The sequence below is a fragment of the Gossypium arboreum genome, chromosome 12 (assembly GCF_025698485.1).
Source record: "Gossypium arboreum isolate Shixiya-1 chromosome 12, ASM2569848v2, whole genome shotgun sequence".
NCBI lineage: Eukaryota > Viridiplantae > Streptophyta > Magnoliopsida > Malvales > Malvaceae > Gossypium > Gossypium arboreum.
Genome location: NC_069081.1, coordinates 89348420 through 89361819, shown reverse-complemented (window position 1 = coordinate 89361819; position 13400 = coordinate 89348420). Strand labels below are relative to the sequence as shown.

The 13400-nt window shown below is 33.8% G+C and overlaps 1 protein-coding gene across 4 annotated transcripts; it reads right to left on the bottom strand.

The window, feature by feature from the left end:
- Positions 1-10432: 10432 nt before the first annotated feature.
- On the bottom strand, positions 10433-13400 carry LOC108463002 (tRNA-specific adenosine deaminase TAD1). 4 transcript variants are annotated; one of them, XM_017762926.2, is made up of 11 exons: positions 13079-13397; positions 12876-12996; positions 12617-12762; positions 12472-12519; positions 12250-12363; positions 11927-12096; positions 11775-11851; positions 11569-11688; positions 11407-11494; positions 10936-11049; positions 10433-10841 (listed from the first exon to the last, which is right to left on the bottom strand). In XM_017762926.2, exons 1-11 carry the CDS (start codon positions 13233-13235, stop codon positions 10800-10802), a joined length of 1197 nt encoding a protein of 398 aa, XP_017618415.1. In that variant the 5' UTR covers positions 13236-13397; the 3' UTR covers positions 10433-10799. The 4 variants fall into 4 exon arrangements, with proteins under 4 accessions (XP_017618415.1, XP_017618417.1, XP_052879220.1 ...); XM_017762928.2 differs by having other exon boundaries at positions 12481-12519; XM_053023260.1 differs by having other exon boundaries at positions 12250-12519; positions 13079-13398.

The window sequence follows — 13400 nt, the reverse complement described above, 5'->3', positions numbered from 1 at the left end:
AACGCGCGCGAAACCTAAGGGGACCAAGACAGCAAATATTCCCTACTATTAAAACGCTGCGCATTGAAAGGGACCAATTTATAAAACAGATTAAATTTCAGGGCCAATCTGTAATCCGAAGATAACTTGATTGCAAAATACAAAATTGCGGAAGGACCAATTGCAAAATATACCATTGAGTTAAAAACACGTGGATCCTGAAGCGGGTTCGGGTTGAATCGGGTCGGGAAAAGTAAAACGACGTCGTTTTGGGGTTAAATGGCAGCCGCCAAAACGACGTCGTTTTGGTGGGCTATATAAGGCCTAAAGTTGACAAAAAGAAATCATTTGGTGAGGAGAAAGGAAAAAAGAAAAAAAAAAGAGAGAGGGGAGAGGAAAGGAGCTCGGCCGGTGAAATCCGACGGGGCGATCATTAGTCACGATTCTTAATCATTGATTCGTTTTATTTTTTAATTTTTAAAATATATATTTTATGTTTATATTTATAGATAAAAATAAGGAAATATGTATATATATAATCTGAAAATCGAAAAAATAGAAGAAAAATAGAAAGGTAACCTTTATTTCTGTTTGCTTTGGTTTTCCTTCGAATACTCACTATTGCTTCTGTGTTCTTGAATTGTTTTTAGTCTCAATCTATGCTGCTTGTGAATATTAATGGTCACTGTTTTCTTATTTTTTCATTTGCCGAATATTTTCTTTGTATTTTCAAAAAGAAAAAATCCCCCCATTACAGAACTCTCAATCGGCTTTTATAGCCTTTACAATATTTTGTTTAATATTTGTTGTCTTGTCTCTTTTCTGGTCTTGCAGGGGATGGCTGATGGAGCAGGTGCTGAGTAGGTGGTGGCAGAGTTGGTGGCCGGTGGTGTCAGTGGTTGCGGTGCAAGTGGGAAGGCAAGTGGGATTAGGGTTTGTTCTTTTCTGATTTGTTTTGGGCTGCTGGGCTAGTAGTATTTGGGTTAGGCTAATTGGGTGTATTGGGCTGATGGTTAGCTGATGGATAAATTTGGGTTTAATTTGTATTGGGTTTGTGGGTTTAATTGGGCTTGGTTGTTGTGTTGTAAATGGGTTAGGGGTAATAGTTGTAAATGGGCCATTCGGGTTTAATGTAAATGGGCCCAAAATTGGCCTATAACAAACATTAAATAAATTAAATTGCCTACACATTATAAATTAATCATATTGTCCCTTTTACAGGTCCTCGAGGCCCAATATATGTATTTAAAACGAATCGGGACTTAATTGGAATATCAGAGAATTTTTTGAGAAATTTCAATTTTTTTCCTAAGTGCAGGGCTCACACGCCCATGTGGTTTAGGGACACGCTCGTGTGACCATATAACATGCCCGTGCTTTAGGCCATGTCCTACCCTGTGTAACTCTCTGACTTACCTCACACGGCCAAGCCATACGTCCGTGTGCTAGGCCGTGTGGTCAATTTATTTTTTCGAATTTTAGGTGTAGTTTTCACACGGCCTGGCACATGCCAGTGTGCTAGGCCATGTCCCTCACACGGCTGAAACACACGCCCGTGTCTCTGCCCGGTGGCAATACCTGAGCATTCTGTTTTTAAAATTTTAAGTTGTAGGGGACACACAGCTTAACCACACGCCCATGTGTAAGCCGTGTGCCTCACACAGTCTAACCACACGCCGTGTTCCAGGCCGTGTGGACTCAAAATGAGCCTTATACGACAAGTTTACCAACCCTGCAAACCTTGCACGACAAAAAACTCAAAATCCAATCTTTCAATCAGTCCAAAACATAATTAAATACATTTAAAACATGTCAGAACTATCAATGTGATGATCTAACTCAGGCATGTTCATAGATATCTAACATAAGTTATCTAATCAATTCATTTAAATACCATTCAACCAATTCAAACTAAACCATATAAATGGCTATATTATAAGACATATGTTTATATATATATAAATCAACCAATATCATCTTATACACCAGTAATAATCACATCTCAAAATGATATCAAAAGACAACCTAAGTACATGTCATTCTCAAAAGAGAAAATACTTCACCACGTGTTTGAGTTCAAGATTGGCTTTGGATGCTGATTCAATAATCAGACTTTACCTGACCTGCGCACGGAAACAAACCGTACACTGAGTATACACTCAGTGGTATTTCTATAATCCGAATACTTATTAAACAAAAATTTATAATATTTATATACATAATCATACATAATAATAATCATTCAATAAATAATCAATTTCATAAACTCATCATCCACATCACTTTCAAACCATCATATCTTCTATTTTAGTCTCACAATTGCCATTCAATAGCATTTCACAATAAATTTCTCAATTTCAATTTCAATATCAATATTCATTTCTTATTCAATATCATTCATATATCCCTATTAACACGACTCGGACTCCGACGAATACACGGATCCAACCCAAACACACCAGTACGGCACTCAGTGCCTCATCGGCCATGCCGAAGTAAAACAATATGGTACTCAGTACCTCATCAGATTTATCTGAAGCAATAATAATACGACACATAGTGCCTCATCGACTCGAAGTCAAAGTATCCCTAAACACTTCCAATCCTATGGCAAGCCAACTATATCCGACTTAACCCGATATTGTTAATAAGGTGTTTCAATACATAATTCAATTTCCAATCAATTCCAATTCAATACACTTTTCAATCATACACATACTTTCACAAAATAATTCAATTCATTGTCAATATATCAAACTCACCTCAATTTCACTTACCATACATAATAATAAATACAACAAATAATTTTTGTTTTCGGATTATAGAAATACAAACCGTATTTTTCGAGCTAATCTTCGTTGACTTTTTCCTTTCCTTTCTTAGCCGATGTCTCCGGCTCAACGTTAGCTACGGAAATCAAAACAATTAAAATTTATCAATACACTATAATTTAACATTGAATATTTCAATTTATATACAACTTTTTCTTTAATTCCAATTTAGTCCTTAAATCAAACTAACTATTTTCTTACAAAACTAATTCCTTATCTCAATTCAATTTCCACTTTAATCTAATTTCAACTCCCTAATTTCACCATAAAACCCTAATTTCAAAATTATTTCAATTTAGTCCCTACTACATAAAACTTATGATTTGTTTTGCAATTTAATCTTTTTTCTCAATTTTAACTTGAAATTCTATCAATTCAAACCCTAATTCTTCAATTAGTTCAATATAAACCACATCTAAAAATCAACTAGCTTTCAAATTTTCCACATAAATCAAGTAATATTTTATTCTAGGATTCCAAAAACATCAAAATTACAAGGGCTAAATTGACTTACCACTTAAGCTTGAAACCTTAAAACCCAAATTTTCCCTTCTTTCTTTCTTTCCTTTCTTTTTCCCCTATTTTCGTTTGCTATTCTGTTTATGTTCTTTATCTTTGTTTTATTTTATTTCTTTTATTTTATGTTATGTTTTATTCTATTATTATATTATGTTTTAGTAATAATTATTGTTAACTTAAATAATAAGTAAATACATACATGTATTACAAATGTATGTATAATATTTATTACACATGTATTTAATTTTACCATACATTTGGCACCTATGGCTTAATTACTAATTTAGTCCTTCAACTTTTTTTGATTCTATAATTCAACTTTTACCCTATATTCAATCTAGTCCTTACACTAAATTAACCTTAATTCAAACTAATTCACCTAGCCAAAATGTAATTAACCACTCTACTGAGAATTCGTTTTACGAAAACGATGACCTGAACATGCACTTTTCGATTACCCAACTATCGAGTCATTACATAAACCTCAACCAAAAAAATAAGAACATATGTTTAGATCACTGTGTATCCCAAGATTACTAACAAAGACATTCACCAAAATAAAACACGAATGATGAAATGCAAGAAAGAGATCCTCAATTTTAAACCAAATTCTCAATTTTTGAAAAAGACCAAAAAGTAATCAACTTGCAACTTGACTTTCTTAGGTTAGATTTACTAAAACAATGATTTTCGATATACAAAATCCAAAAAGTGGGTTCGGGAGTCGATTACGCATGAGGAAGAATTAACACCCTCATAACGCCCAAAATTGGTACCTAGTTGATTACTTGATATCTTAGTGTCGGGAATTGAGAATTTAAAGAAAATTTAAAGTACGATCCCATTTTTTGCATAATTCTATTTAATTAAAATATCGCTAACTAAATTAAATTTTATGGAAAAAGTTTTCTTATTTCGAGTTAATCAAGAAGAAAAGATCATGCCCCATAAGTTAGGGCACGAGGTCTCGAATCCTCGAAAACAAAAAATAATCACCATTTAATGGAATAAATAATGGAGTAAAATAACAATACTATAGGAATACATTAATAAGAAATAATAATAACAATAATAATAATATTCAATTAATAATACTATATGATAATAATAATAATAGTGAAATAATATAAAATGTATGTATAATTACATAGAATATTGATATTTGAGCAAATTTTTAAAAATTAATATTAATTAGCAATGATAATTACTTAATAATATTAATAGTATCAATGACTAAAATAAAATACTGAAATAAAACAATCAGGAAATTCATAGGCGAAAACATAAATTATGCAACTTAAAGGGCGACAATTAAAAAAAAGCAAGTACAGGGACTTAATTAAATGGACAGGGGACTAAACTGAAAATGCAATAAAATTTAAAGTATAAATAAATAAGAATAGAAAATAAAAGGGTTAAATTAGGATAAAATAAAAATACAATGACCCAAAGGGCAAATAACCCAACCCTAGTACATGTGTCACTCCCTAGAGGGTCAATAGTCTGGGGACCATAATGAAAACAAATCAAAATTAAATTGCATAATTTTAAAAAGAAGAAAAAACAAAACAGGACCACATTGAAAAGCGCCTAAAGGCGGAAGGACTTAGGCAATATTTTGACCCCTTCTTAAAAAAACACGCGGATCCTATGATATTCGGGTCGAACGTTCAGGTCGCGTCAAAACAACGTCATTTTGGGGCTTCTGAAGCCAGGCCAAAACGATTTCGTTTCATTAAACCTATATAAGTTAAAAAATATTTTAAAAAACCATTTTAAAACTTGTTTCAAAAAAAATTTTATTCCTTTCTTTTTTTTCTCTCAAGACTCCCCTCCTTCAACCACAAGGCCGTCACACGTCCTCTGCAGCCACTGATCATCGGCGACCGCCGCCTCCGATGGCCAAAAAGTCTTTAAAAAAAACTTTTTGAAACCTTTTAACGCATAGAATGTGATTCTAGGGTGAAACCCCCTAAAAAGAATCAAACCTCCGAAAAAGAAGATGAAACCCTTCAGTTTCTTTCTTGTCCGATGAGACCCTCGACGAACCCTAAGGGGGCCTGGAGACCTTTCGAATCGGAGAGGCCACCCACGTTGACAGTGAGATGAAACGTCAGGTAAAGATCTAAACTTTTTTTTTTGTTTTTTTTTCATTTTTTGAAAAAAAAACTGAAATAAATAAACTACCTTTTATTTTTGAAATTTCGTTGTTTTCTTTTTTTTATATTTTTCTTTTTTTTCTTGTGTTACAATGATTTTGACTTTAATAGCCAAATAGATTACATGATATTAGTTTTTGTTTTTGTTTTTTTTTTTTGCTTTCTTCTTTTTGTTTTTGCTATTCCTGCTTTTGTGTTTCTACTGCTCTCTACTCTTTGTTCTTTTTTTTTTGTCTTTTTCTTTTTTTTGCAGATTTTTCATGGCAAGGGACTAAGTCAACGGTGGTGGAGAGGCACGTCCCTTGCCATTTTGGTGAAATGGTGGCAGAAGAGGCAAACCTTGAGGCGTGGGGACTTCAGGAGGAATGCTTGCTGACGTGGAAAAGCAGAAGAGTGGCAGCTATGGGTGAAGTCTTAGGGGATTAGGGTTTATTTCTGTTTAGATTTAGATAGTGGGCTTTGGCCTTTAGTGTAACGCCCCAATTATCAGGAATCCTGTGAATGTTGGTATAGGTTTAATTATGTTAGTGGGCCTCTAGAAAGCCCAAGCTTAAGATAGAACCCGACAATTTTAGTTAATTTTTGTTCCATAAGAAAAAGGGGGTGAAATTATGAAATAGGACCTATGTGAAAATGTTTGAAAATGCTATAGGCTAAATTGAAGTGGCCAAATAAATAGGAGTGCAAAATAGGAGGATTTGCGTGACAAACCACCCATTTTACATGAAGTGGCCAGCCATCATGTTGTTGTAGACAAAATGTACACTTGATATCCATAATTTATGGTACAAATTGATAATAGGTTAGGTAAATGTTCCATGATAATGGGTTAGGTAAATATTTCATGATAATAGGTTAGGTAAATGTTTCATGATAATGGGTTAGGCAAATGTTTCATGATAAGAATTTAATGTCTTTTGTATTAAAGAATTAAATGGATGAAATATGAAGTTTTATTAAAAGAAAAAGGGGTGAAAAGAACAAAGTTTTGTCCATCTTTGTTCATCATAGCTGAAAGTTAGAGAAGAGAAGGAGAGGAGAAAGCTCTTGAGTATTCGGTCATTAGGAGGAGGAAAATTGAAGGTAAGTTCTTGGTACCTTGCTTCTTATTTTGAGGTTCATGAGTTCATCTTGATTCTACCTTAACTCTTGAAGCATATTTTGGTTTTTAGTTGTGTTGTGAGCATTTAGTCATGAATTAAAATGAAGGAAATAGTTGTTGTTTCATGTTCTTTTGATGAAAAATGGAAGATAGGTGAAGTTGAGCCAAACAAATAAGCATGTGTGTGCCTTAGATGTTAAAGGGAAAAATCAGCTAACATGTTGTGCTTTAAAATGATGAAATGGAGATTATACTTAAGTAAAATCATAGATATGTGATGATTGATTGGTGATATACATGTTTCAATAACAAGCATGCAAGTTAGGTGTGAAAGAGTGATTTGGTAATAAATCTGCTTGGGACAGCAGCAGTAACGTGACTTTGGAAAATCACCATAAATTGTATAAGATGAGTTAGAAGCTGTATAAATTATGTAATTAAAGCTTATTGAGTCTAGTTTCTAATGAAATAAACAAGAACATATTTTGAATTCTGTACAATGAGAAATTTGATTCGTAATGAAGGGTGGTCAGATTAGTCAAACAGTGAAACATGGGAAACTTTGAGAAAAATATGGTATTGATTGGATAAACCAAAAATTCTGAAAATTTTATGGATAGAAGATATATGAGTCTATTTTCAGGGAAAATTAACGGCACTTGATTTGGAGTTTCGTAGCTCCAGTTATAAATAATTTAGTGACTGTTGCTCAGGAAGACAGCTTGCAGTGAAATTATGATTATGTGGTAAACATTGACAAAAATTTGTTAATGAGTTGCTTATTGATTTCTTATAAGTTTACTATGATCTGTAGGTGTGGTTGGCCTAATATTTTAAGGGGTTAATACGTAGTTTGTATTTAAATAGTTAGATTAACGTGTTAGTAATCCAATTGTAGGCGGTTCGTGTGTGGATCTCGTCGAGATATCGTCACAAGCAGTGTGTAACCGACACCCTCTCATAGACTAGATTGGCAAAAGCGAAAAGCGAAATCTTAGAAAAGTCGAATTTTGGGAATTTGAGAGTGTGCGAATGCTCGTAAAATAGTTGGGTTTGTATATTTGGTAATCTAAAGTAATAAAAGCGCAGACGTGCGATTTCGTACATTTTGATAATTTGGGCTTAATGGGCCAAAGATCGGGTTCATGGGCCAACGGGCCCAATTAAAGTAAGTATCTTGCGTAAGTGTTCGATAGTACGTAAATAGTTAGGATATGCATGAAAACCCTAAAAGTAGCTAAATTACTATAATACCCTATGTATAGAAAATTCTTGTTATACCCCTAGGTGCAAAATTACCGTTATACCCCTAGGGTTAATTTTGTTGAAAAGCATGACGATCGATTACGTATGATGTATGCCATGATTATATATCTGTTGCATGGGGACATGGGTTATATTATGGAGGAAGCGTTACGGTGGCTACGCCACAAATATTCGATCCGGTGGCTCGCCACAAATATCGATCTGGTGGCTCGCCACATATATCTGATTCAGTGGCTCGCCACGATTATCTATATCTGGTGACTCTGTCACATTATTCGCTTCGCAGCCATGCTGCAAATTACGTGGTGTGTAGCGATTGGGTGGGTCGAGTTGTCTCCCACACGGTGTAAGGTTGGTATGGGGTGTATACGGTTGGATATGGTTGGGTTTACGCATAAACATGTAATATCTGCTCGCGTTACATTATGGGCCTATGGGCTTTATTTTGAATTGCTCGGGCTAAGGCCAACTTATTCTATTTCGTGGTTTAAGCCGATATAGGCTATGGTTGGGTTAATTTACACTGAGTTTCCCCAAACTCACCCCTTTTATTTTCATCCACGCAGTAATCCCCAACCATAGTGGGCTTGGGCTGTGGGAATTCGGAGTGGCCACCCGCTCGAAAGTTTGATTTTCTTCCGTGAACTGGACATCCTTTTAATTACGTTTGAGGTTTTGGGCTTTTAAATGTAATAAGGCCGCTTAATTATTTTTAATGGTTTTAATATGTATTACTAAGATAGGTATTACTTATTTTAACTGTTGAAATTGGATAGCTTTAGGGCGTTTTCAAAAACAACATTGATTTCAAAATAACACGACACCAAGCAAAGCTTCCGCAATGAAAGTATTTTTCAAAATTAATCACTTTTCCTAAAAATGACTTAATCAAATCGGTTTCCTAGAAATATCCATGACGTTAAGGTGTGGCAATGGCGGTATGCATGTCTAGGATTGGATCCGAAGGGAGCTTGGTACTTAAGTAATCCGATGGACTCACCACCTCTTTTCCGGTTTCCTACCTGGTGCACAGCTTCCATTCACTTTAACCCTTAATGAATTAATCTTTTGAACATCAAGTACGATTTTCTGGACTTAGAATGGAAAAATTTTTTAACGTTTTTGATGTGGCATGCCGGATCCGGCCATAACTTCTGGGCCGGGTTTGGGGTGCTACATTTAGGGTTTTTTTGGGCTTTTAGTTTTTTGTATTTGGGTTTATAGTATGGACTATTTAATGGATTTTTTTTTTTACCGGACGAAATTGGGCTTCTACAGTTGTCATTGAAAGTAATTTTTTGGATTTTTAATTGGGTTAAAGTATCATGGAGGTGCATGTATTAGAAGTCGATTGTATTTTGTCCCTTTCAATGAAAATTGGGCAAATTAGTCCATGTAAGGGTACGTTTGTTTACATGTAAAAGGTTCTACGAAAAATATTTTTCTGCATTTTCCTGTGTTTGTTTCATAAAAAACAAATTTGTCAACAGAAAATAAGTCATTTTTCCTATAAAATGATTTACCCTTTTAAAAGACGTAAATCATTTTTAGAAAAGAGCTCCTTTGTAGGTAATTTTATTTTATATAAAATTAACTTAAATCAAGCTTAGTGTTATTATATTGATAATAAATTTGATTTTTATTTTTAAAATTATTTAAATTATTTAAATTATTAATATAAAATATTATATTTTTAATATTATTAAACAAACATATTTTATTATTTATATTTAGCCATATAATAAATTACTAATATAATTTATTAAATAATAAATTATTTAATATTTTAATTTTATTTTAATAGTAAATTTTAAAAATAATAATTTTAAATAATATTCTTCACATGTTATTGAAAAATTTCAATATTAATATTTTAATAATAAATATTTTGTAGTATAAAGATTAAAATATGTCATAAGTCTACACGTACTCTTCACGAATTTGCAATTTAATCTCTGTACTTTTATTTTCAAGAATTTATTCCCTTTACTTTTCAGATGTGAAAATCAAGCCCAATTGTAATGGACGTAAATGTCACATTTTTTTGTCAATTTTGTTAATGTCACATTTTTAAATAAAAAATACTGGCTTGGTAGTCAACTAAAAAATGACATTGTAATGGACCTGAATTTAACAAAATATTTTTAATATATAAAAAAATAATGTAAAATATAAATTTATAGATATAAAATAAACTCAATTAAACAATAAAAAAAATCAGTTCTTCTATTAAGAATTCCATCCACTTCTACAATTAAAAACTAATCTTGTACATCAACATGATGTACATGTAGCACGTTACTATCACTGTCCGGTTGTTCTATCAACCACACCAGTTAACAATAAAAATAGATACAATGTTTAACAGAAAAACCAATTTGCTCTTTGAATTAACATATAAGAACTAATTTACTTATTTTTTGAATAGAGAAAGCAAAATGCACTATAACTCCAAATACAAAAGGCTCCATTGTACTTTTTACCTTTTTATTGTTATTCGATCACATGGTTAAAGAGATCATGTGAAAAACCAATCAATCATGTTTAACTAATAATAAATTTATATATCAACAAAATTTTATGCTATTAAACAAAAAATTTCATTTGCAAAATCATAAAAGCTTTAAAAATATTAACTTATTAAATAGTAAATGACATTTTAAACCATAAATGTTAACTCTATTAAAATTTGACTTAACTAATACAAGGACTAAATTGATCTATTTTATAGTATAAAGACTAATTTAAATCAAACCCTCTAATAAAAGGATGTATCAGATACTTTCACCTAAAAAAACACCATGCACTGATAAAGGGGTGTTTTAAGAAATCCGACAACATAGATGGAAATACAGACATCCAACGGCTTTGATCGGACATGTGTTTCTCTTCTATATCCAACTCTATTGTCCCAACATCCGCTTGAAGCAATCAACCAAACGATCACCCTTGAAAGTCACATGAGTTGCCGGAGGGATAATTGCCCTATCGAAAAAGGCAATTAATGGAGGCCGATATCAAAAGAATACTCGTCAGTGTTTCCAAAAGACTAAAACGTATATGGCAGTACGCTGCATACCTCGTTACGAATAATTGAGAAATTCTCCAAGTTTACAGGTTTCAATAGCCAATTCCGAAAAGGAGGTCTTCCCTTAAAGAGTTTGGAAGCTGAGCTATATTCTTCAGCCCTGTCCTGCAATAAGCAAACCCAGTAATCACTAGTAGTCCATGCCACCGATGCACGCGTATTCATTTTTCCAAAATTAGGATACTAGGGAGTATAATTTGTATCGTTCGAGGTTAAGTCGATGGGAAAGTAAAACCGATATCAGCATTCCATACTAATGAGTAACTCAGTTTTCAGCTCATAATCGAAGCCATTAAAAGGGTACACAAGCAACCAAGTTATACCGAGAGTTATCTGTTGGTTCAAAAAAGCATGTTTTCTTGCATCTATTACCAGCTTCATATTTGCAAACCAGACCAAAAATATATCAAGGTCGAGAATGAAATTTAATAATGTAAGTCCATAAGCATCAAGAATCATTACCTTGAGTTCTCGATAAGAAACCTCGTTGGATGAGCATCTGATTTTGCATTCATGCCTCAATGATATGAAAGTTTCCAAAAGTCGCTTCCTAGGGAGGAAAAATGTTTTTATAAGAGCACGTTAATGACATGTTTTGGTTCCATTAGCATACTTTTAACTTACTTGCACAAGAATGATTCCGTCGATGGATAAACTGCCCCTTTAGAAGATGTCCCTTGCTTTCGTCCGGTAGTTCCAAGAACAACTTCATGCAGCCCCGATTTATTCCAGCATACAGAATACCTAAAAACCAATATATAAATCAATATAAAAAGCAAAAGTATAAAACAATACCTACACCTATTTTTTGGTATATTCAATATGAGTACCCGCAAGTTAAGGTGGCTTGAGCAGTCTCAGAATGTTGAAACTCCTTTGGTGGTACCGGTGCCGCAGAAAATATCGGCTGCTCACACAGCATTAAAGTATCAAAACCCCCCTGTCCTATATATAGGATTCAGAAACTGTAAACTTCACAAACCTTGTTAACTTCAAAAGGTTTTATAAGCTCATTTGACAATGGTGTAACCCGCTCGAACAAGGATCTTTTCAATTGTTTCACCAAGCAAACATCCTCGGAAACATAAGGAGATCTTCCGACAGTAACAGAATGCAGGTAAACAGGTCGAAGAAAGTATGAAAGCAGAGCCCCTAAGACGAGACACAAAATGTAAAATCATAAAAAGGAAAACATATATGCCGCACAGTTATCCATGTTTCAGTATTGATGATAGTAGAAACAAAGCATGTAGCATGCTAATGATAGAAGACTACGTATATAATAGCAAGTGATGAACCTTGAACCTTGAACACCAACAACATTCCAACGAGCTATCTTATCAGAACAGCTAACTGACAATGTTGTATCACCTCGACCAGGCTTCCTTTGAACCAATCCAATTAGTTCTGAACAACCTTCTGAAAACGGTGGTACCGATTCAATCAAAGGCACGAGGATCATACATATTACTATCAAAACTAACGTATGATATAACCATTTCACAGAAATCTTAAATACAAACCGACCATGCTCACCGATAGAAGACGGTACCAGACAAAGTGAAGCATCCCCACCTATTAAACACAACATAGAGGCATAGAAACTTAAAATGCATTCTCAAAAAGGAAATTGAAAACTAAAAAAAAAAAAAGAAAACCATTAAGGAATTACATGGTAATTGAGATATGTACAAATGTAATTTCCACCCTGCTCGGATTTTATACTTTATTCCGCCGGAACCATCCAATTCCGATTCGAAAATCGAGTTTTGAAAACCATTGTTATCATTAAGACATTGAATCTCTGCATAGAAGAACCTGGCTCAATCACAAAAGGGGAAAAATATATAAAATCTTAGAAACCCTAAAACTTAATTTTATAAAAATCCCTAAAACCCATTTTAGCAAAAAAAAAAAAAAAGGGGGGGAACCTTAATAAAGCTCTGCGAGCAATAATTTCAGCATGGGAATCATTGACAATGTTACCACTATGGGTTAATTTTGAGCGGCCTATACATTTTGTTCCCGTGCCTAATGCAATCACTTCCGTATCTGAACTGCAAAAAAGAATAAAAAGTAAGTAAATTAATTCAGTATTTCCATGGAAGCACCATCTTCAACAAATTGATTGAACCTTGAGAGGGAGATGAGAGAAGAAAAGCGGATAAAACGGTGACTTCACGTCCTTGAGGCTTCCCTTTCTTGGGAAGTGATTTGTAGAGTGAAAACACTTTGTCTGCAACCATGGGTCCCCATTGTTTCTCGTCAAGTTCCAATTGAGATTCCTCCATGGCAGTAAGTCAAGCAAGGAAGGAGGGTGAAAGGTGAAAACTGAAAAGGAGAGACTGTGAACTGTGAAGCTTTCCACTTTGACTGGACTCGGGCTGGGTGGGCTGGTGGTTGGCGAATGGGGGATTCTTCGAGCTACCCAGTTCGTTGTTGGGCTTGCCCTAAAC